The sequence below is a fragment of the Mizuhopecten yessoensis genome, unplaced genomic scaffold (genome assembly GCF_002113885.1).
Source record: "Mizuhopecten yessoensis strain PY_sf001 unplaced genomic scaffold, ASM211388v2 scaffold5803, whole genome shotgun sequence".
Taxonomy (NCBI): Eukaryota; Metazoa; Mollusca; class Bivalvia; order Pectinida; family Pectinidae; genus Mizuhopecten; species Mizuhopecten yessoensis.
Genome location: NW_018406231.1, coordinates 545,866 through 568,288, shown reverse-complemented (window position 1 = coordinate 568,288; position 22,423 = coordinate 545,866). Strand labels below are relative to the sequence as shown.

Below are 22,423 nucleotides of genomic sequence, written 5' to 3'. Positions count from 1 at the left end.
TGGCTCTCACCTAGCCTGTATGTAGGAGGAGTGATACACCTGCTCTGAGAGATGATATAGGACAGTGGTAAGACTGGACTCTCACACGTAGTACAGTACTAACTTTGTAAACTGACCTCTATGTGTGATCAAGTGAAATTATAATGTAGTCAGTATCTCTAAAGCATTTAGAAGTGGATTTATATATGTGATCTGGTTTTTAAGATTACATCAGAACCGTGTGTGATACCTGGTGAATGGTATGGGCTGTTGACTCTTCATTGAATTGAGGAAAATGCTGTTCTTGTTGATTAGGACATTGACAATTTCGGAAACTTTATTCTTTTTAACCATCAATCCTGGCATATACTTGTCACGGTGTAAACATGAATTTAGAATATGAACTTAAAGCAGCTCTGTGCTAGTTAATAACATTAATTGTGACATGTACATATTTTGTGTGGAAGCACACACACAATGCTATGTGTAGCCATATTTCACTAATACCCTCTATCATTGATAGTTTTGTTTATGAGATGATCAAGGTTCTGCATCACTATTCACAAATGAAAACTTGGGTTTTCCTTGTTTGATGAATGCAATTTTTTTACATGATGAATTATGTATACATAATGTAGTCATAAAGTCTGTTATGTACATGTAGATCAGACCATGTTAATTTGTATGTAGAATTGTAAATAAATGTATTAAATCAATTATCAAGTTAATGATGTTCATCTTATGTTTTGTTATATGCCCGTCGAAATTCGACGGACGTATTATGGTATAGCGTTTGCGTCCGTCCGTCCGGTTAAAGTTTAGTTGCAAGTTTCTTCAGTGCTCTACAGTTCAGTCAGATCATGTGTTATTGTCCTAGTTTTTGGCATGGATGTTCATGTTGGGTCTAACAAGGACAATCAGGTTTTAATTTGGGAAATAATTTCAGTTTTTGAAAATTTTGAATGTGTTTGGGACTTTACATTTCTCGCGCATTTTCCTGATTAAAGTTTTGGTGCAAGTTTCTTCGGTGGTGTACAAAATGGGTGTTCATGTGGGGTCAAGAAGGACAACATGGATTTAGTTTGGGAAAATAATTTCTATTTTTGGAAATTTTGGACGTGTTTGGGACTTAACTTTTCTTGCACAATTTCTCAGGTAAAGTTTTGGTGCAAGTTTCTTCAGTGGTGTACAGTTCAGTCAGATCATGTGTTATTGTCCTAATTTTTGGCATTGATGTTCTTGTGGGGTCTAAGAAGGACACTATGGATTTAATTTAACAAACAAAAAATCATTGGGTAGGGTTAGACTGGCGCATCCGTTTGTGGTGCTCTTGTTTTAAGCTGCTACAAAACGAATCATAAGAAAATCTGAGTATGATTTGGGATTTGTAGAATAAGAATCGGAAATAACGTTCATGGAAAACTAAAGTGCTTACTTTTTAATAGGGGTGGCCATTAGTATTGTAATACAAACCATTATATTGCTAGGAAACGAACTTTTAAAAAACAATTTGTGTGTAAACTGAAATAATGTTGAATGAATTATTTTGTTTTAATGATGGAAATAATTGACATGTTTCAGGCTATTTGTTATGTTGGCTTCGATTTAAAATAAGATATGGCCTGGCAGCTATAGTGGTCATCTGGAAAATCTTTTAGGGGACCTAAATGGAACACTTGATATATAATATGCAGCATATTCTTGTTTGATAAAATGAATGGTATGTATTCTCTATCAAGATTGATAAAGTTGTACTCACTTTGAGCAAATTTCAATTGCCCTCCTCTTAAACATTGCTCATAACCCCAATTGAAATATTAAAAAAATGAAATGAAAAAAATCCCGGTAAATGGTACGATGCAACAACATAAATATCCTGTCATATTTCTGAACATGGAAAACCATATGAAGGACTAAAATTTGTCAATACCTTTTTGAAATGAAGAAAATTATTTTAAGTGCTGTCAGTTATTTCATAAGCTGACTTAAAGGATGAAGTGTTTTATGTTGGGTACTCGACCAGCTTAAAATTCAAAGTGAACTGACTCACTTTGATTAGCTCTATAAATAGACACGCGCACTGTTGATACCAAAGAAATACAGAAAATAAAGGCTAATGGCATGTATTGTTTTATTTCAGTAAAACATTTGACCTTCCAAAAACTTAATAGGAAATAATAGAATTTTTCTTCAAAAAGTGTTCCATTTTGGGTAACCTCACCCTCAGTTTTAACTCATATATTTCAGAACTTTTATGAAAATGATTGGTTTATGATGCAGATCTATTCTTGTAACATGCCATAGGTGCTGTATAAGCCATATTGAAATTTCTTTTTCTGAATCTACTGATCTAATTTCGACGAAATTAAAAGAAAATATTTTATATATTTTATGATATTGTCAAGACCAAATCTTGTCACTTTGACGTATATAGACCGGTATCAGGACCACAGAAACATAAACAGTGTACAATCCTGTGGAATTTAACTACATACTATGTATTCATTAATAAAGTAAACGCACTCAAGATGACAAAAATATTACAGGAGTCATACATACCACACATTGTACACACATGCACACACAGGTACAAACTGCTACATATTACATAAGTACATCCCACCCACTGAGATACATACACACACCCACACATACAGGTACAAACTACTACATATTACATAAGTACATCCCACACACTGAGATACATACACACACCCACACATACAGGTACAAACTACTACATATTACATAAGTACATCCCACACACTGAGATACATACACACACCCACACATACAGGTACAAACTACTACATATTACATAAGTACATCCCACACACTGAGATACATACACACACCCACACATACAGGTACAAACTACTACATATTACATAAGTACATCCCACACACTGAGATACATACACACACCCACACATACAGGTACAAACTACTACATATTACATAAGTACATCCCACACACTGAGATACATACACACACCCACACATACAGGTACAAACTACTACATATTACATAAGTACATCCCACACACTGAGATACATACACACACCCACACATACAGGTACAAACTACTACATATTACATAAGTACATCCCACACACTGAGATACATACACACACCCACACATACAGGTACAAACTACTACATATTACATAAGTACATCCCACACACTGAGATACATACACACACCCACACATACAGGTACAAACTACTACATATTACATAAGTACATCCCACACACTGAGATACATACACACACCCACACATACAGGTACAAACTACTACATATTACATAAGTACATCCCACACACTGAGATACATACACACACCCACACATACAGGTACAAACTACTACATATTACATAAGTACATCCCACACACTGAGATACATACACACACCCACACATACAGGTACAAACTACTACATATTACATAAGTACATCCCACACACTGAGATACATACACACACCCACACATACAGGTACAAACTACTACATATTACATAGGTACATCCCCCCACACATACACTCACATACACAGGTACAAACTACTACATATTACATAAGTACATCCCACACACTGAGATACATACACACACCCACACATACAGGTACAAACTACTACATATTACAAAGGTACATCCCCCCACACACACACACATACACAGGTACAAACTGCTACATATTACATAAGTACATCCCACACACTGAGATACATACACACACCTACACATACAGGTACAGACTACTACATATTACATAAGTACATCCCACACACACACACATACATACACACACACACTCACATACAGGTACAAACTACTACATATTACATAAGTACATCACACACCCACACACATACAGGTACAAACTATTACATAGGTACATCCCCCACACACATACATACACACACTCACACACACATACAGGTACAAACTACTACATATTACATAAGTACATCACACACACATACACTCACATACAGGTACAATCTATTACATATTACGTAATACATCCCACACCCACACATACAGGTACAAACTACTACATATTACATAAGTACATCACACACACATACAGGTACAAACTATTACATATTACGTAAGTACATCCCACACCCACACATACACACACTTACAGGTACAAACTACTACATATTACATAAGTACATCACACACATACACACAATTTCAATGAAATTTTGCAGAAACCTTCCATTGCCAAAGGTCAACAAAAATAGTTGCCGGTTTGGTCCCCAGCCATCAGGGGCCTGAGGGGCGGGGCCAAAAAGGGTCAAATTGACTAAAATTTCAAAAATCTTCTTCTCCAAAACCCCTGAACCAATTTCAATGAAATTGTGCAGGGACCTTCAATGGACAAAGGTCAACAATAATAATGACCGGTTTAGTCCCAAGCCCCCAGGGGCCTGAGGGGCGGGGCAAAAAAGGGTTGAATTGACTAAAATTTCAAAAATCTTCTTCTCAAGACGCACATATGGTAGAATCAAATACTCTTCATATATGGAAGAGTCTTAAGGTGCTTTACCAAAATTGTGAATTTCTTGACCCTGGGGTCTCACGTTTCCCCCTGGGGAGGGTGTAAACTTTATAGTTTATATAGGGAAATCACATTTTGGACCAACATTAATTTCCATGGAAAGTAATTGAATTTGGGTTAGCATTATCAGTATTAGGTAGCAATTTGATAGTATGCACATATGAGCCCTAACTGACCCCCAGGGGCTGATGGGTGGGGCCAAAAAGGGTTGAATTGACTGAAATTTCAAAAACCTTCTTCTCAAGGTCCAGATATGGTAGAATCAAATGCTCTTCATAGATGGAAGGGTCTTAAGGTGCTTTACTGAAATTATGAATTTCTTTACCCTGGGGTCTCACGTTTCCCCCTGGGGAGGGGGTAAACTTAACTATAGTTTATATAGGGAAATCACATTTTGGACCAACATTTGTTTAATTTCCATTGGAAGTAATTCAATTTGGGTTAGCATTATCAGTATTAGGTAGCAGTTTGATAATAAGCACATATGAGCCCTGACTGACCCCCAGGGGCTGATGGGTGGGGCCAAAAAGGGTTGAATTTACTGAAATTTCAAAATTCTTCTTCTCAAGACCCAGATATGATAGAATCAAATACTCTTCATAGATGGAAGAGACTTAAGGTTTATGACCCTAGGGTCTCACGTTTACCCCCTGGGGAAGGATGGGGGGTATTTATTATGATTTATAATGGCAAATGATACTTTGAATATTACATGTTAATAAATTGGAATTATAACCTTGAGTTGACAGTTTGATACTTTGAAAATTTTGAGCCAGCCCTACCCCCAACGGGGTGATTTTTTGTCTCTTTGAATAATATTTCTGTTCGTGTTAAAAACAAAATTAACTCTCTGTATAAATATATCAGGTGACCGTTAAGGCCCATGGGCCTCTTGTTATTAGTTATAATTCAATATATGGCAGTGACAAAATAATACAAAAATCAACAAAGAGGATTCGAAAACAAGTACATAAGTACGTTCATCAATTCGTCTCCTTATTAATAAACCTGGCAGTAGGACGGCACTGTTACATATATTTTGATAGTATAAAAGACAAAGAGAAGAAGAAGCAATCGGGGAGAGCAGGGCGGAAGGGGTGCATCAGGAAATGAAAGAAAGTGGTTCCGAAGAGAATGACAAGAAGAACTGCATTACTTGATTGAATCTGGTTGGAATGTGATTCATGAAAAGGTAACCCTAATGAGCTCTATATAAGGATGCATTAAATACATTGTAAATCTCAAAATTACCTTACGTTGATTCCAATCAAAAAGTATACTGATATCCTGTAAAATGCAAGAGTGTTGTAGTCTATATTAATTTCATTATCAACAAGACTCATTAAGTCTAAATATCATACTAACGTGTCACAAGTGTTGTCGAACAACATAGGTTTCAAAGTTAATGTACATTGTTTAAACAAACGCAATAATTACATAAAAAAATAAAATAAAAAAATTAAATCTAAGCTAAGTTACGTAAAAACAAGTGATTATTAAGGGAACTACAAATCATCCTCAGTCGAGCGTGGTGAATTTGGCCAAATCTACTTTTGCAGTAATTGTAATAGGATGGAACACGATTACTGTGATGATAGTTAACATACACGGACTTCTTAAGGTTAGTGAGTGATGGGTTATACTTAGCATTTCATAAGTCAACAGAGGAAGGTAAAAAATAATATTATAGAGTTTAGTACGACATCTTATTTGACAGAATTTATTCGCGTTTCTAGTATCGTGAGAATGAATGTCAGAATGGCGAGCGGGGAGTTAAATAGGTCGAACACTGACCATGAACAATGGTATGAAGTTGTGTTATTTTATGTTTTCGTCTTCTTTCAATATGAGGGTCCCAACCAGTTTCTAAATACAATCTCTCATACTAGTTAATTTAGTGGCCCCAGTTACAATCCTGGCTGCTTCGAGTTGAATATTTTCTAACAGTTGGCTTTGTCCTTTCGTTATATTGTCCCATATTACGTCACCATATTCTAACAAAGGTCGAATAAAAGTATAGTAAATAGGTTGAAGCGTTTTTCTGTTAATGGAAAATTTCAGTTTTCTTAAAAGGCCTATTTTTTGAAGCTTTGTTGATTATATACTGAACATGATCAGTCCACCCTCCATTAGACGAGATAAAGACACCAAGGCATGTTACCACTGTTAGTGGGTTGTTGTTCACAGACAAAGGGGGATGAAGTGGTTTGTCATTTTTTCTACTTACTCTCATCGACACTGTCTTACTAGGATTGAAATCGACAAGCCATGCTTTTGACCATTCATGCATTTTGTTTGGATTATCAATCAAGAGATTAGCGCTCAGATCCGGCAAATCCACTATAAGGTATAGAGACGTATCGTCAGCAAACAACTTTATAATACAATTAATATCTTCGACGATGTCATTTATAAAAATTAGAACGATAATGGCCCTCGAATTGACCATTGAGGACATCCAGCAGAAATGTAAGTTAAGTTTGATTGTTTACCATTGATGACAACATGTTGGCAGCGAGTACGTAAATAATTAATGGATTGTTTTTACTATTTTGTCTTCAAATGTTAAATATTCAGTGTAGACATCTTTTTTTTTCAATCTGTTGTTGAATAATGCGACTTTTTCCCCATTTTTTTAACCGACCTGTATACTTATCATATTTAATAATTAGAATGAGGTAGTTTATAATGGGCGGACCCTTTTACTTGATATTCATCTGATCATTAATTATATCGTTGTTATTTAGGTCATTCACGCAAGCTTTTAAATCCTTCCATAATTTATTTATTTCTCAATAAGTGTTCAATTGATCTGGTGCATCTCTACAAAAAGTACATAGATCCTCATCCTTAACATTATTTTGGTAAAGAAAACTGCTAGTTGTTAATATTCTATCAAGAATCTTAAATTGAAAAGTTTGAAGTTTTGTGTCAATTGTCACCAGAAAGCTTGTTAAATTAATCGAATTTCCTGCCAACCTATATAATTACATAAGCATATCTAAGATCCTTAGTTTGAAGAAGTTTTCTTATAAACAAATCTGTTTTCTAATTGTTTTTTTTTTATGAATGGTTATTGTCGTATTATGTTTTGATTTTATCTTGGAATGTTGTGTTTTAATGGAAAATATTGTAAAAAAAAATCAATTTCACACATTTAGTCTGGATATCATTGACTGACAAAAAAATGTTGATTATTGTCTCAAAAAATCCTTATCTGTCTTCACCTTATTCCTTTCATATTCAATAAATTGTTTGGAACTAGGAACTGGTATGTAATTCAAAAGATCATCACCAAGAAAACTGGATACTTCATTATTATCATCTTAATATTCTTTCCATGCTAAAATAACGTATTTCTTGAAAGCAAGGTTTTCAGGTTGGCCAAAGTTGATAAGGATCATGAGACGGATTCTACCAAATAGGGCAGAACATAACCGGTGTCATTTGAAACCTTTGAAGTGAAAAAGACTTTATTTAAGAACATTAAACAGTTGAGAGGACAAACTCAATTCGGTAAAATACGGATCAGCAATGATCTCACTAAGCAGTAACGAGAAAATGAAAAGTTATTGAAAGCAGAGGCAAGGTGAATTGGACAGTAACGAACCACAGGGTACGAGGACCACCCTGGAACCGGAAAGTAGTCAGAGTTGTAGTAAAGGAAGATAAGGAATAACATGAATTCAAATGCGTTAAAACCAAGGCCCGATAACATCAGTAACAATAGAATGATGTCCGATAGAATAACATGTGTTTACACAAACGCTGATAGCCTGTTAAACAAATGAGACCAGCTGATAGCCTGTTAAAAAAATGAGACCAGCTGATAGCCTGTTAAACAAGTAAGACCAGCTGATAGCCTGTTAAACAAATGAGACCAGCTGATAGCCTGTTAAACAAGTAAGACCAGCTGAAATACAGAATTCAAATGTCAAATTGAACATATCATGCAGTTGGTATGACAGGGGTATATCCTGAAAATCCCAGGTACATCCCGAACAAAAGTGAACTGATGATACCTGGAAAGGACTTAATTTTCAACGAAAATAAGGCTTTATGTCACAGGGGCGTAGGTTTACACATTTGCATATTAAAACTTCTCTTTCGCCGATTGAAATCAATTTCAAATCTACATTTAAAGAAAGTGTTTGGGCCAGGTTAAACTTCGAATCGAAGACTGTCCGTTAATTAGATGTATCTATGAAAGTCCACACACAAACAATTAAAATGTTGAAGAACTGTATAAACTGTTCAACGCTGCATCACACGATAAAACATTTCCACACGTGCTGTTAATGAGTGATTTGAATCTTCCAAAAAGTAATTGGAATTCAATGTCGGCAAACCATGACCACGACAGTGAAAATATTATCGAATGTTTAAGGGACAACTACCTATCTCAACATACAATCAATACTACAAGACATCGAACACGAGACATTAAATACAAGACATTGAATACAAGACATTGAATACAAGACATCGAACACGAGACATTGAATACAAGACATCGAACACGAGACATTGAATACAAGACATCGAACACGAGACATCGAATAAAGACATCGAATACAAGACATCGAATGTTTAAGGGACAACTACCTATCTCAACATACAATCAATACTACGAGACATCGAACACGAGACATTGAATACAAGACATTGAATACAAGACATTAAATACAAGACATCGAATACAAGCCATCGAATGGGAAGTTAGCCAAGTACTCTGGACCTCATCATAACAAACGAAGGAGAGGATCAAAGTTCTCTTGGAAACAGCGACCATTTGATTCTTATGTTCGATTCTCTATGTTACAGCGAGCTGTCTGTAAATGGGATTATATAAGTACTGGGAAGTAGCTGGACATACCCTGGGAGAAGGTATTGAAAGGGGAGCCAGACACCATGTACAACACTTTTCACCAATGTATACCGCAGAGTGATGAAATTAATCTAAAGTTAGCATGAAGAGCATCAATCAAAGTCCGCAGGATAAAGAACTCCGACAAAAGCTTAACAAACACAGGGCGTGGCAGCGGTACATGGATACTCGGAATGAATCAACATATAAAGAATACATATCAGAAATCAAGTTAAATGTGACATCAGGAGATGTCGTCGAGATATGGAGAAAGACAATGCTAAAACATCAAACTAGACCCCTAGGTATTCTGGGCATATGTTAACTCGAAAAGAAAGGTAAAAATAGGGTAGCAGACTTAAAGTACCTAAAATGAAAATAAAACCAGTGACAGCGACAAAGCAGAAACTTTAGCTAAGTTCTTCAGTAGCGTGTTTGCAAAGGAACCATCGGGGGAGCTACCGGCATTAGAAAGACAATTGATCATACATCCACCTGAGGAAATTTGTGTGTAGCGAGAGAACCGTTAAAAAGTTGTCGGTAAATCTTAAATCTAATAAATCACCTGGACCAGACCATAGGCACCCTAAATCAATGACAGAATGGTAAAACTCCATCTCTAAACCGTTGAGCATGATTTACAACAAAAGTTAAAATGATGGAACATATTACAGCAATTTTTTTGAATGGTTCCAACCGAGATCCGGGAAATTTTAGACCGGTCAGTCTTCCACGCGTAGTTGGTAGAGCAATATACAACAACAGGTGCACAAAGCTAACGGAATCGTCTAAGGAGGTCTTTTATTTATTTAAATGAAACTATGTTCTGCCAACTATTTGAAGCCCTAGTTAGACCACATCTTGAATACGCGGCATGTGTTTGGAATCCATACAAAGTAAAGGAAATTGAACTTTCAAGTCACCAATGGACTCTTTGTACACGATAATTTATCTCGAAATCGTGGTCAATCACAAAAATTCAAATCATTGTAATTTAGATTCAGTTTCAACTTCAGGACAATACGAAAATATAATAGTTTCCCACTGAGAGTTATAGACTCAACTACAATTAAGGAGTTCGAGGTCAATTTAGATGAACACTGGAAAAATATAGATATGAAATATGATAACTTGGTAAATTTATAAGTTTTTGCATGTAATAATAATAATGATAATATACAACATTTGATATAGCTCCCTATCTAGCTAACATAAGCCACCCTAAAGCGCGTTACAGTACATAGATATACAATTTGATACAGTCAATACAATTAGCATATATATTAATCAATACAATATTGAGGAATTCGCAGAAGCTGCCTTATCAGGCGCTAACTACTAGTCATATGCCACCTGGCTAATATCTCCCTATGTGTGTTTGGCTGTGTGTATGCTGGAGATGTATTATGTTCTGTTTGTAGTGGGACCGTGCTTCCAACGGTATCATTTATAGTGCCACCTCACTTGAATGCTACAGCAAAGATACCACAACACCCACCCCAGACCATTTTATACTCCCCCCGGGTTGTTGGAGTTGTGTGGGCAGGAGAAAAACACTTTCTCTAATATTCCATGCGTACGGCGACCTCGGGGATCGAACCCGGCCGCCTGCTTAGAAGGCCGGAGTGTTAACCACTCGACCAATCCGCCCCTGCATGTTAAAATTGAATGTTAATGAATTATATGTATGTATCGTATCATTTGGATATGGAGGCATATATTTGGCTGCGTCCACCTTTTTACCTCTTACAAATCCTATTAAAAAGATTATCATCAACTAGAAAACGTGATATATTTTTGTCCGAAAAATGTTCAAAGCATGTTCAGCAAATTGCTAAATAGAACCGACACCCAATATAAATTTGAGAAGTGAAAACCAAGAAATAGCACGCCGCCACCAAAGCGAGAATTTGGTCAATGACAAGAAACAACAAAACACAATAAAGAGTCTATCAAGAGGCCCAATGGGCCTGACTCGCTCACCTGGTATTAATTTCACACGTGTAATCTTTAAAGTGGACTACAATACAACTACACGCAGAATATCGGTGTGTGATTCATAAGAACATATTAAAAGATTTAAACATATGACGACCGTGACCTTCAATGTCGAACAATTACATTAGGTTGAACAGAGTTTATAGTCTTCTAACCCAGCATGCTTCTGGCAAAATATCATTACCCTGGACCGTTTGGTTATACAGAACAAATCATTTAAAGATTTAAACATATATTGACCACTGTGACCTTGAATATGGGCGAAGGTCATTCACTTGGGAGTCCTACATCCTAGCATGTTAATGGCCAAATATCATCACCCTTGGCCTTTTGCTTATTAAGAAGAAGTCGTTTAAAGGTTTTTCACATATTCAACCTTTGTGACCTTGAGTATAAGTAAAGGTAATTCATTTGAATAAATTTGGTAGCCCTTCATCCGAGCATGCTACTGGCAAAATATCATCACCTTATACCTCTTGGTTATTCAGAAGAAGTCGTTAAAAGGTTTTTTCATTTGGACAAACTCGGTAGTCCTTTATTCCAGCATGCTACTGGCCAAATGTCATCATCATCATCATCCTAGGCATTTGGTTATTCAGAAGAAGTTGTATTACAGGTTTTTAACATATTTTACCACTGAGACCTTGAATATAAGTTAAGGTCATTCATTTGAACAAACTTGGTAGCCCATCATCCCGGCATGCTACAGGTCCAATATCAGTACCCTGAGCCTTTTGGTTATTGAGTAGAAGTTGTTTAAATATTTACAGACATTTGACCCCTTTGACCTTGAAAGTGGGTCAAGGTCATTTATTTGAGAAAAAATGGTAACCCTTCATCCCTTCGGGCAGGTGAGCTAATAAAAAACATATATTTTCATAACACACCGCCACCTATAAATACAAACTTTGTTCTAAGTCTGTCCGTCAACATTCGACATCTTTCACAAAAGTTGTGACAGTCGGAACAAGACAGTTGGAATCGCATCACCTGCAGCATGTTAATACCATACTTGAAGGAATAGAAATGATAAAAAAGGCAATGTTCACATAGGAAATGTCGAAATCGTCACATTTATCGTTGTTTATGTTTTTCGTCAGTAGTAACCGACTGACGGAGAAGAATCGATAGTGTTCTTGAGCTGTGTATATACGATCGACGTGACTGTAAATTTCTTATTATATAAAGACAATATATTTGACGATATATAATCACCTACTGTGAGGGTCGCTTTCCAAATTAATTTTCAATCAAGCTCTCGAACCTTAAGGACATTCCTCCACTGGGCAGTATTGCCATCGAAAATGGGGATTGGTAGTATAGCACCAAGGTTTCTCCTCTTCGCCGATTTGACACCAGTTTTCAAGGTCACTGCGCCCGCTGAGTATCCAGTGCGAATGCGGTTCGTTGGTGTCCCATCGTTGGCACGTAATACCATGCTCTGTACAGGATACACGACCGTTGTAGGTCAGACTGGTGACGTTATAACAGTCCTTCACTGAAGACAAAAAGACAACAATAGCCTATGAACGTTTAAATAATATATAGAGGAAATTCGTAAAACTGCCTTCATTTGTGCAAATAAATATTGGGATGTAAGAGGATTCGGCTATTGGCACAATATATCAGATATGGAAACGGAGTAGGGTATCGTAAAATATCTTGGCTGTAATCGAATGAAAAATGCATCATCAAGGCTTTTCTGTACCGGCGAATGACAGGATGAGTATTACAGCCCGATGTAATATACAATGTTCTGAATGACAGCCCTGTGTGATGTACAATGTTCTGTATTACAGCCCTGTGTGTGATGTACAATGTTCTGTATTACAGCTCTGTGTGTGATGTACAATGTTCTATATTATAGCCCTTTGTGTGATGTACAATGTTCTGTATAACAGCCATCCGTGTGATGTACAATTTTCTGTATTACACCCTTTGTGTGATGTAAAATGTGCTGTATTACAGCCCTTTGTAATTCCCTCGTCACGTCATAGCCATATACAAAGTACTAGTATACGCTTGATTTGATGAAGAAGATAAACAACTAAATTTATTACCAGGCACGCGGGGTAGGAATGTATCTTTCTTTATAGAAAAGGCGATGTCAGGCTTTCAGTTGACAGGTCTTGTTAGGTCGTTTAAGACCATAAACACTTAAACGACGGTTATAGATATAATATTTAAAATTTGGTTAAATCATGATGTTTTATTATAACGTATTGGTGAATGGCTAGGTGTGATTTTAAAACAGAAATGACAATGTATCTGAAGCTTTTCTTCTGATTTAACTATGGTTATAGTTAGGAATATAGACATATTCGTGCAACAAGTTAATAGTTAGAGCAAAAGCAATCTACAAAATAAGAATTCTCGAAATGCTTTATACTTAATTTCATACTGGCACTGACCTGTATCTCTACAAATCAGATCGAACTTTACGGATGTCTAAACTCATGTTAAAATATTAGGGCATGTGCGTTAAAACCCCTTCTGTCAAGTGTGTAAATTAAGAATCGTGCCACTACTCAAAAGAGATAAATGTGATCATCAAGTTTACAGAAAACGTTGGGGGCTAACAATCCGTCATCAGAGTTAATTATCTTGTATCTTGGAAGATAAACTTAAAACACCCCCCGGTGACTGCATACACATACTAAACTATTTACTAGGTATTGTACCCCCGATCGATTACTTATCGTTAATACATACCCATTCCTTTTAGCATTAAAATAAAGATATACCTGAACAGGAAAGGTTAGCTTTCGACCACATGAGGTTTCCGTCACAGAGCGTTACAGGGCAACTGGACACGGGGTCACCTGTTGTCAAGGACGTACACTGGTAACACGCCAATGCGTAAGAACCTCGATATGGCCATTCTGTACTGATTCCAGCTTCTGTCATGTTGGACGGGGTCAGTATAGTGGGCGGGGCTCCACAATGTATGTCTTGCACTGCACTGAAGTCCCACCTCATTTCTGGATCTGTTGTGTAACACCACGGACGCTGCTCCGATTCTACTCGACACCTGTTTCCCAGATCACTCCGCCCAGCCAAGTAATTCGGTGTATGAGGGTAGTTGGTATCCCACCTCTGACAAGTCACGCCCCTCACGGTACAGGTAACCCCTCCCTCATACTCAGACAAGCTGCTGTTGAACACCTCTTTCACTATAATGAAAAATAATCATAATAGAATGTTACTTTCAAATACTAATTGATATTTCGCACATCGCGAATTTACCGCAAACTGGCCGTTAGACATATGTACAAGGAGTTATGTTATACAAAGTTTTATTCAATTCAGGATTTATAAAATTAGTGAATGACAGAAAAAAATGTATTTCCATATATTGATATATAATTGAGCTATGGCGTGTTGCTATGCCTATTTCCCCATAGCTGTGATTCGCTAGCGATCGTGCCGCCGTGTGCTGTCATGAGGTAGTGGTCATCTATGTCTAATGATCAGGTAGTGGTCATCTATGTCTAATGATTAGGGAGTGGTCATCTATGTATAATGATCAGGTAGTGGTCATCTATTGTAAAATGATCAGGTAGTGGTCATCTATGTATAATGGCCAGGTAGTGGTCATCTATGTATAATGATCAGGTAGTGGTCATCTATGTATAATGACCAGGTTGATTTAATACCAATGATAACATTTTTTTTTACATTTCGGCCTAGTTTGACAAGTGAGAATTATGGACGGGTATGACTGTACAGTGCATTGAAGTGGGTTGCAGCGCAGAGGTAAATATATGTGTACAATGCACTTGTGTACCTCTTAAGAATTGTTTTGAAGTTTTTAACTCCTGTGTTTGCGATTGATTTTGGTTGCTTCTGTAAAATCAATACATGCATAAGTATGCAGTATCTAGTGTAGTCAGCGACCATGATAGACAAAGTTTGCTTTTTAGGTGTGTTGTTTGGTGATGAGAGAAATGTGTATGTTTTTCAACAGAAGTTGTCATTATGTGTTATGTACCTGAGTTAACGTTTGTAAATGCTACTACTGTGGTGTGTGAGGCAGGGGGCAGATGAGGGGGCGGGGGGCTGGAGGGTTTTTCTTTGTGGGGTACTGGGTTTACCGTTGTGTTGGCTGTGGGTAGTATAAAAGTTATATCTATGAATGTAAGGGGACTGATCTCTGATAGTCTAAAGAGGAGAGATGCATTCCACTGGATCAAAAAGAAACGTTTTGATAGTATCTGCTTGCGAGAATGGGGATATACATGCGTGTTTGGTAATTATACATCTAGATCAGCAGGGGTAGCTATATTCTTGAGAAATACATTTGAATATGTAATACATGGTAGTAGAGTAGATAGTTGTGGAAGATTTACTATACTTGATATTTCAATAAACCAGAATAGATTAACTCTAGCATGTTTATATGGTCCAAATCAAGACTCCCTCTTTTCTTTGAAAACTTTATGGCAACCCTACAAGCGTTTAACAATACTTCTATGATACTATGTGGTGATTGGAATTCTGTACAGAACAAAGAAATGGAAACGCACAAAAGTATTCACAATAATAACCCCAAATCCCAGGAGGCAATAACAAACATAATTAATACATATGATCTTATAAATCCATTGAGATGCTTTAATCTTGATTTGCAAAAAATCTTAAAAACAATCTTAGTAGCTGATAAGTAACACCCTTAGTAACTTATAAGTAACAACCTTAGTAACTGATAAGTAACACCCCTATCAACTTATAAGTAACAACCTTAGTAACTGATAAGGAACATCCTTAGTAACTTATAGGTAACAACCTTAGTAACTGATCAGTTACAAATAAGCTACTGTTAAGTAACAAATAAGCTACTGTTAAGTAACACTCTTAGTAACTAATATATAACAACGTTAGGAACTGAAAAGTAACAACCTCAGCAACTTATAGGCAACAACCTTAGTAACAGAAAGAGAACACCATAATCAATCACAAAATATCGAGGTGTCTCAACTCTTGATTTGAAAGAATTATCTAAATACACTCTCTTATTCGTTAGGAAACATTGCATTATCACGAAAACAAGAAAAGGCTAGATAAGTGCGTTGTAACATGACACCGTAACGCAGTATCGTTTGAGGTAATGATATAAAAGTAAGAACATTACAGAATATCACCAATTACAAAAAAAAGATACCTCACCCGAATCATGTCACCTAAATTCGGCTCAGTAGTTTAAATACCCAGAAATCAGCTGTGTTACCTGAACATGAGGCAGGTGTGGGTGTGAGGTTGTGTTGACCATCACAGCTTACTACTGGACAGTGGTCGACCGGCGGTTGATCAGTATTTGTCGTACAACTGTACTTAGCTCGGACACTGCTGCCGTGGTATGGATACTCCAAGCTGTATCCCGCGGGAACGGGTACTGATTGACATGCATCTGTAACAACAAGAATTGAGTTGTTTTTTTAAAGGAACATGTGTGGAACAGAATAGTAAGTGAACTCGGACCCAGAAACAATTTTCAGATTATCTATACATACGCTGCCTTAACAGAAATTACAGTGACCATATAAGTGGACACTTAATCGATGACATTAAGGATCTCTGTCCAACTTTTTGTGAGTTTTCGTATATACAGTACTCTCAGAATGCTTGCTGATTAGATTATTTTTTCATCTAAAGTATTTTTTACAAAAGACAAGCGAGGTATAGTATTTTCAGAAATGATTTCCCAGACCCATAGTCTTAGTTACAGCTTTTACACTGGTACGGGGATCCTTAAGTCTTAGTTACAGCTTTTACACTGGTACGGGGAACGTTAAGTCTTAGTTACAGCTTTTACACTGGTACGGGGATCCTTAAGTCTTAGTTACAGCTTTTACACTGGTACGGGGATCCCTAAGTCTTAGTTACAGCTTTTACACTGGTACGGGGGTCCTTAAGTCTTAGTTACAGCTTTTACACTGGTATGGGGATCATTTAGTCTTAGTTACAGCTTTTACGCTGGTACGGGGATCATTAAGTCTTAGTTACAGCTTTTACACTGGTACGGGGATCCTTTAGTCTTAGTTACAGCTTTTACGCTGTCACGGGGAACCTTAAGTCTTAGTTCCAGCTTTTACACTGGTACGGGGATCCTTAAACGGCAATGAATGACGTCAGTACACTACCATGGTAATGGTGCAGAGGGGCTGAAAGTGAAAAGAAAGAATGATGTTCATGTCGTATTTAAGAATAAAACTATGATTACAAGTATAACATTGCAATAGTGGTGATAGCGAATACCAGACATAGGCACCATACCAAACGTCAATCGAGTTCCACTCCCGGAAAGCACGTGAAAAGGTATGGGGTCACCGGCCAAATCACGTGGGTTTTCTCCGGTGTTCAGGTGCCTCAAGAATTAAGACCCCCTGAGCGTTAACATCCGGGCCAACACGAGTGGTTGATATAAGTTCATATGCCTTGTTTCATAATCGTCATAAAATAACTACATGTAATGTTTATATTATATACATATAATCATTTTTTTCGGCCTCGGTCGGTGTCTTCAAAGACGTCTAACACTAACAACGAACCCTATCCCTTATGAGAATCGTACATGTAATTGTTGTGGGATTTTAGAGGACGATTATCATTTCCTTTTGGAGTGTACCTTATATTCTAACATAAGACATATGTATATCAAGAGAAGGTATTTTCATCACCCAAATAGACCAAAGTTCATGGAACTAATATCGAACTAATATCGTCTACGAGCAAGAGAACATTGAAAAATATTGCCGCATTCATTTTAAAGCGAATGAGATACAGAACAATAACTTATTTAATCAGGAGTAACGTCCGCCCTGATGTCGTGAAACCTACATTTAAGTATGGAAAGTCACCGATTTACTTTATTTTATATTTATGTAATTTAATGCATTGTACCACTACATATATCCTTGTATATGCAATGTATTTATGGCACAAAGACATTTGTGTCTATTGCTGAATAAAGATTATTAAGATTATTAACAATTTACAATAACTAAACAATTTCAATTCACTGTCCAGAACAGACACGAATGCATTTTAATATTTCTCTTTGGAAAAATGCACTTGGTAATATTAAATCTCTGACGCAAATGTTTTGGGATTCGACATTTTGTTATACAGTACATATATCAGGCTACTTGGCATAATACCATGACGAAGTTCTTGTGGCATTAGGTCTGCTATCTATTAATTTTTATTTTATCCTTTTTACATGACGAAAATAACATGTTTACCATTCTGTTTGATATTTCATTTTCATCAGAAATGGGTAGAAGATTTTGTATTTATATTCCTCCTTCATATTACAAATACATGTAAAACGTGTTTTTAGTTTCCAATGCCTCCGCTAGGAGTCGAACCCGCTCCTCTGGTTTACTAGTCTTACGCTTACCAGAAATTCTCCCTTGCCTTTTCGGAAGGAACCGGTTATTTTGTTTTACCGGGATGACATACTCGCTTCTCCAGGGCAGAATTCGACCCGAGTCTTCCAGGGGTCAAAGCGCTTCCTGTGAACGTATCGCTGGTTTATCCCGGGGTTAAGTGACAGCGGATCAAAGGGATAGTTCTTATTTTAAAATTTAATTAAAATTTAAAAGAAAATAATCGTAAGATAATTGCATTTATGCTCATGTTTACGGGTTCAATTTTGGTCTAATTCTTTTGGCCAAGGAAACAATTTACCGATGATGCAAGGCGAACATAACGTTCAAAGTGTACATGATTACGTAATCTAGCTAAGCAAGCCTAATAGTAAAAACTTAAGTGTTTATTATCCATTTTCTTCTGAAATAGAACTTGAGATGCATGACTGTGTAACTAAAATTTCACATACATTTGTACCTGTTGGTTGTGGGTGTATATATAAAATTCTGTATAATTTCCCTATCGATGTAGAAATTGTCGGTGCGATCCAAATATCTAAACCAGTAAGTGTGTGTGTGTGTGTGGGTGTGTGTGTGTATGTTTGTGGGTGGGTGGCATGGGTCAACATTCTCAAAAGTCAGGTGATACCAATACTGCAAATGAGTTTATTTCAAATTCGAATTTAAGCGGGTAGGATATACTTTTTGTGCATAAAACCAAGTCACATCAGTAGATTACCTAGAACAAATAAATTAGTATAATCTTGAAATGTTAATATGATATCCGCTTACATAGGGAATTCCACCTTCGGGCTTTTCAAATTTGGCAAAACCCACGGAAAACCCCTCGGGTGGACTTTCCCTATCCTACACCCCTGGACATGAAAGGGATATTGACCGAGACGAAGTCACCAAAAATCACGCGCTACAAGTCAATAGCGGTTTTTATCGGTGGACACTGAATGCTCCTCTGCCGAAGACCGAGGTGAATATTGTTTAGACCAGGTTCGAAATCAGGGATAGACCGGGGAGTTTATAACCAGTGTACATGGGTTTTTGAGGACTGGTCACGTGTATAGGATCCGACCAATATGATTGCGGTAATGTTCAAGCATATAATAACACAAATTACCGACCTCCACGTGATTATGATCGAACTAATGAGGAGGTAGGGGAAATGTGTCATGTAATATTGGTATTTAGACTGTTTAAATATACAGACCTTGTTGCCCCTATTTGATTTATTCATTATTTCATCCATTTTTCACAAATACTGTTTACCGTCTTGCTTTAAATTCATTCGTTCTGTTCCTTAAGTCTTCAACAAGCTTATTTTTTAGACTTTACATAGATTTTAGGATTCTTTCTCCCTTGACATATCATTAAGTCGTAGACTTTAACTTTCTCCCTTGACTTATCATCAAGTCGTACACTTTAACTTTCTCTCTTGACTTATTATTAAGTCGTACACTTTAACTTTCTCCCTTGACTTATTATTAAGTCGTACACTTTAACTTGATTTATATTGAATTTGCTACTTAACAGTAGTGTTTACTTTCCCAACATTCTCCGACAAGAACTGGCGAATTGTACACGTACATGTTTCAGCTGATCATGTCACGTGTGGAATTGATCAGGATAAAATCGATTGCTACAGTGATTTGTATATTACTGCAGAGCATCACATTAACATGTAAATCACGTAGCTAGTTCCACTGAATGATTAATTGATTTATTTAGAGCGACCGCAATTTAAACCTAACATGAAACGTACAAAGGCTGTCAACATCGATGTTTCTAATAGCCTACTTAGGAATATATCAATGACATGAAGTGCTCACATTAGGTTATTAATATTGTATTTCCTATACGCAAAATATTGACTTCTCCATGTCAACGGAAACAGTTTATTGCGCAGACGAAGATAAATATGAGTGTTTATCAGGACACAAAGCAAAAGACAGTAACACAGACATATTTTTATTGATTTTTAAAATTAGCACAGACGAAAGTTGATTTCGAAAGCAAGTATATTCAAACATGCACATAAACTGAGAAATATCAACAAAATAAGTGGAATAGCACATACACACGTTTAGATTAATAAGTGGAATAGCACATACACACGTTTAGATTAATAAGTGGAATAGCACATACACACGTTTAGATTCACAAAGACGATGAACATTTAGACAACCACGCACATGTGCACATTAAGATTAACACACCAAACATCTAAACTAATTTGGTTTGACATTTAGATTTTCACAGAGAGACGATAAAATTATCACAGAGAGACAATAAGAGTATCACAGAGAGACGGTAAGATTATCACAGAGAGACGGTCAGATTATCACAGAGAGACGGTCAGATTATCACAAAGAGACGGTCAGATTATCATAGAAAGAATTTAGAAATAACATAGCCAACCATTTAGATTATCATAGCCAAACATTTAGATTAGCATAGCCAAGCATTTAGATTATCATAGCCAACCATTTAGATTATCATAGCCAAGCATTAAGATTATTATAGCCAAACATTTAGATTATCATAGCCAAGCATTTAGATTATCATAGCTAAACATTTAGATTATCATAGCCACACATTTAGATTATCATAGCCACACATTTAGATTATTATAGCCAAGCATTTAGATTATCATAGCCAAGCATTTAGATTATCACAGCCAAGCATTGAGATTATTATAGCCAAACATTTAGATTATCATAGCCAAGCATTTAGATTATTATAGCCACGCATTTAGATTATCATAGCTTAACAAGTCTATCTATCAAAACATTTACATCAGCACAGACAAACCTTTCGATTAGCACAGACTTACCTTTTAGAATAGTAAAAAGGGCCTATTTAAGCTATTACACACAACTAGTTACGTTTACTAAAGATGTTTTCTATGTTGGTAAGTAAGGATTGTATACAAGTTCACAAAGTACAACCTGTGAAGTACAATCTGTTCTGATTTCTGATGAACTCAGACAATTAGATGATCTGAAACAGTTTAAACATAGATTGACATTAATTAAGGATTGAATCTTGCTTTGGTCGATTTCATGGTGTGATGAATTGAGTTGGTATTGAAACAAATTGAATGAACTGCGAAGTTCATGTTTTCATAATTTTCAAGACCAACTCAGTTCATCATTCCATGAAATCGACCAAAGCAACATTCGAACAGTACACTTCAATCAACATGTGTATATTTTTCAATACAAAAATGTAATTTGAACTTGTGAAAGTCCATTCTGATAGTTTGTCCCAGATTCTGCCTATGTATTGACGTAATGTCAAAACTACAGTCCGATCATACAACACGATGGTGTACGTTGATAGTTCAATACAGCCAAATTATGAAGAAACAAAACACAAAAACGTATTTTTAATGTAATATTTTTTGTTTGTTGTTGAATTCATACGTTTAGATATTACATTTTTGACGCGGTTCCGTGAGTCTACGGCAGCCATCATTTTACTAGCTTAAAGTGGAGAGCCGCTAAATTTCGAGGTTGAACGAAACAATTTGATATGGCAGTTGGCTGTTCGACTGCATTTCATATATGACAGGACCACATGGATGTGTGCTCCACGTTGTTTTCGATTTGTACCAGGGGTTGAC

At 36.5% G+C, this 22,423-nt stretch overlaps 2 protein-coding genes across 2 annotated transcripts in view; both read right to left on the bottom strand.

The window, feature by feature from the left end:
- The window catches only part of LOC110451125 (filaggrin-2-like), a 2,653-nt gene extending 2,559 nt beyond the window's left edge, over nt 1-94 (bottom strand). Inside the window, exon 1 of the mRNA XM_021498986.1 lies at nt 1-94. This exon is cut by the window's left edge and continues 1 nt beyond it. The gene's annotated coding sequence lies outside the window, so the exon portion shown is untranslated.
- Nucleotides 95-12,681: 12,587 nt separating this feature from the next.
- Nucleotides 12,682-17,127, bottom strand: LOC110451124 (plasminogen-like). The gene is made up of 5 exons (XM_021498985.1): nt 17,124-17,127; nt 16,644-16,823; nt 15,408-15,521; nt 14,161-14,589; nt 12,682-12,914 (listed from the first exon to the last, which is right to left on the bottom strand). Exons 1-5 carry the CDS (start codon nt 17,125-17,127, stop codon nt 12,682-12,684), a joined length of 960 nt encoding a protein of 319 aa, XP_021354660.1.
- Nucleotides 17,128-22,423: the final 5,296 nt, after the last annotated feature.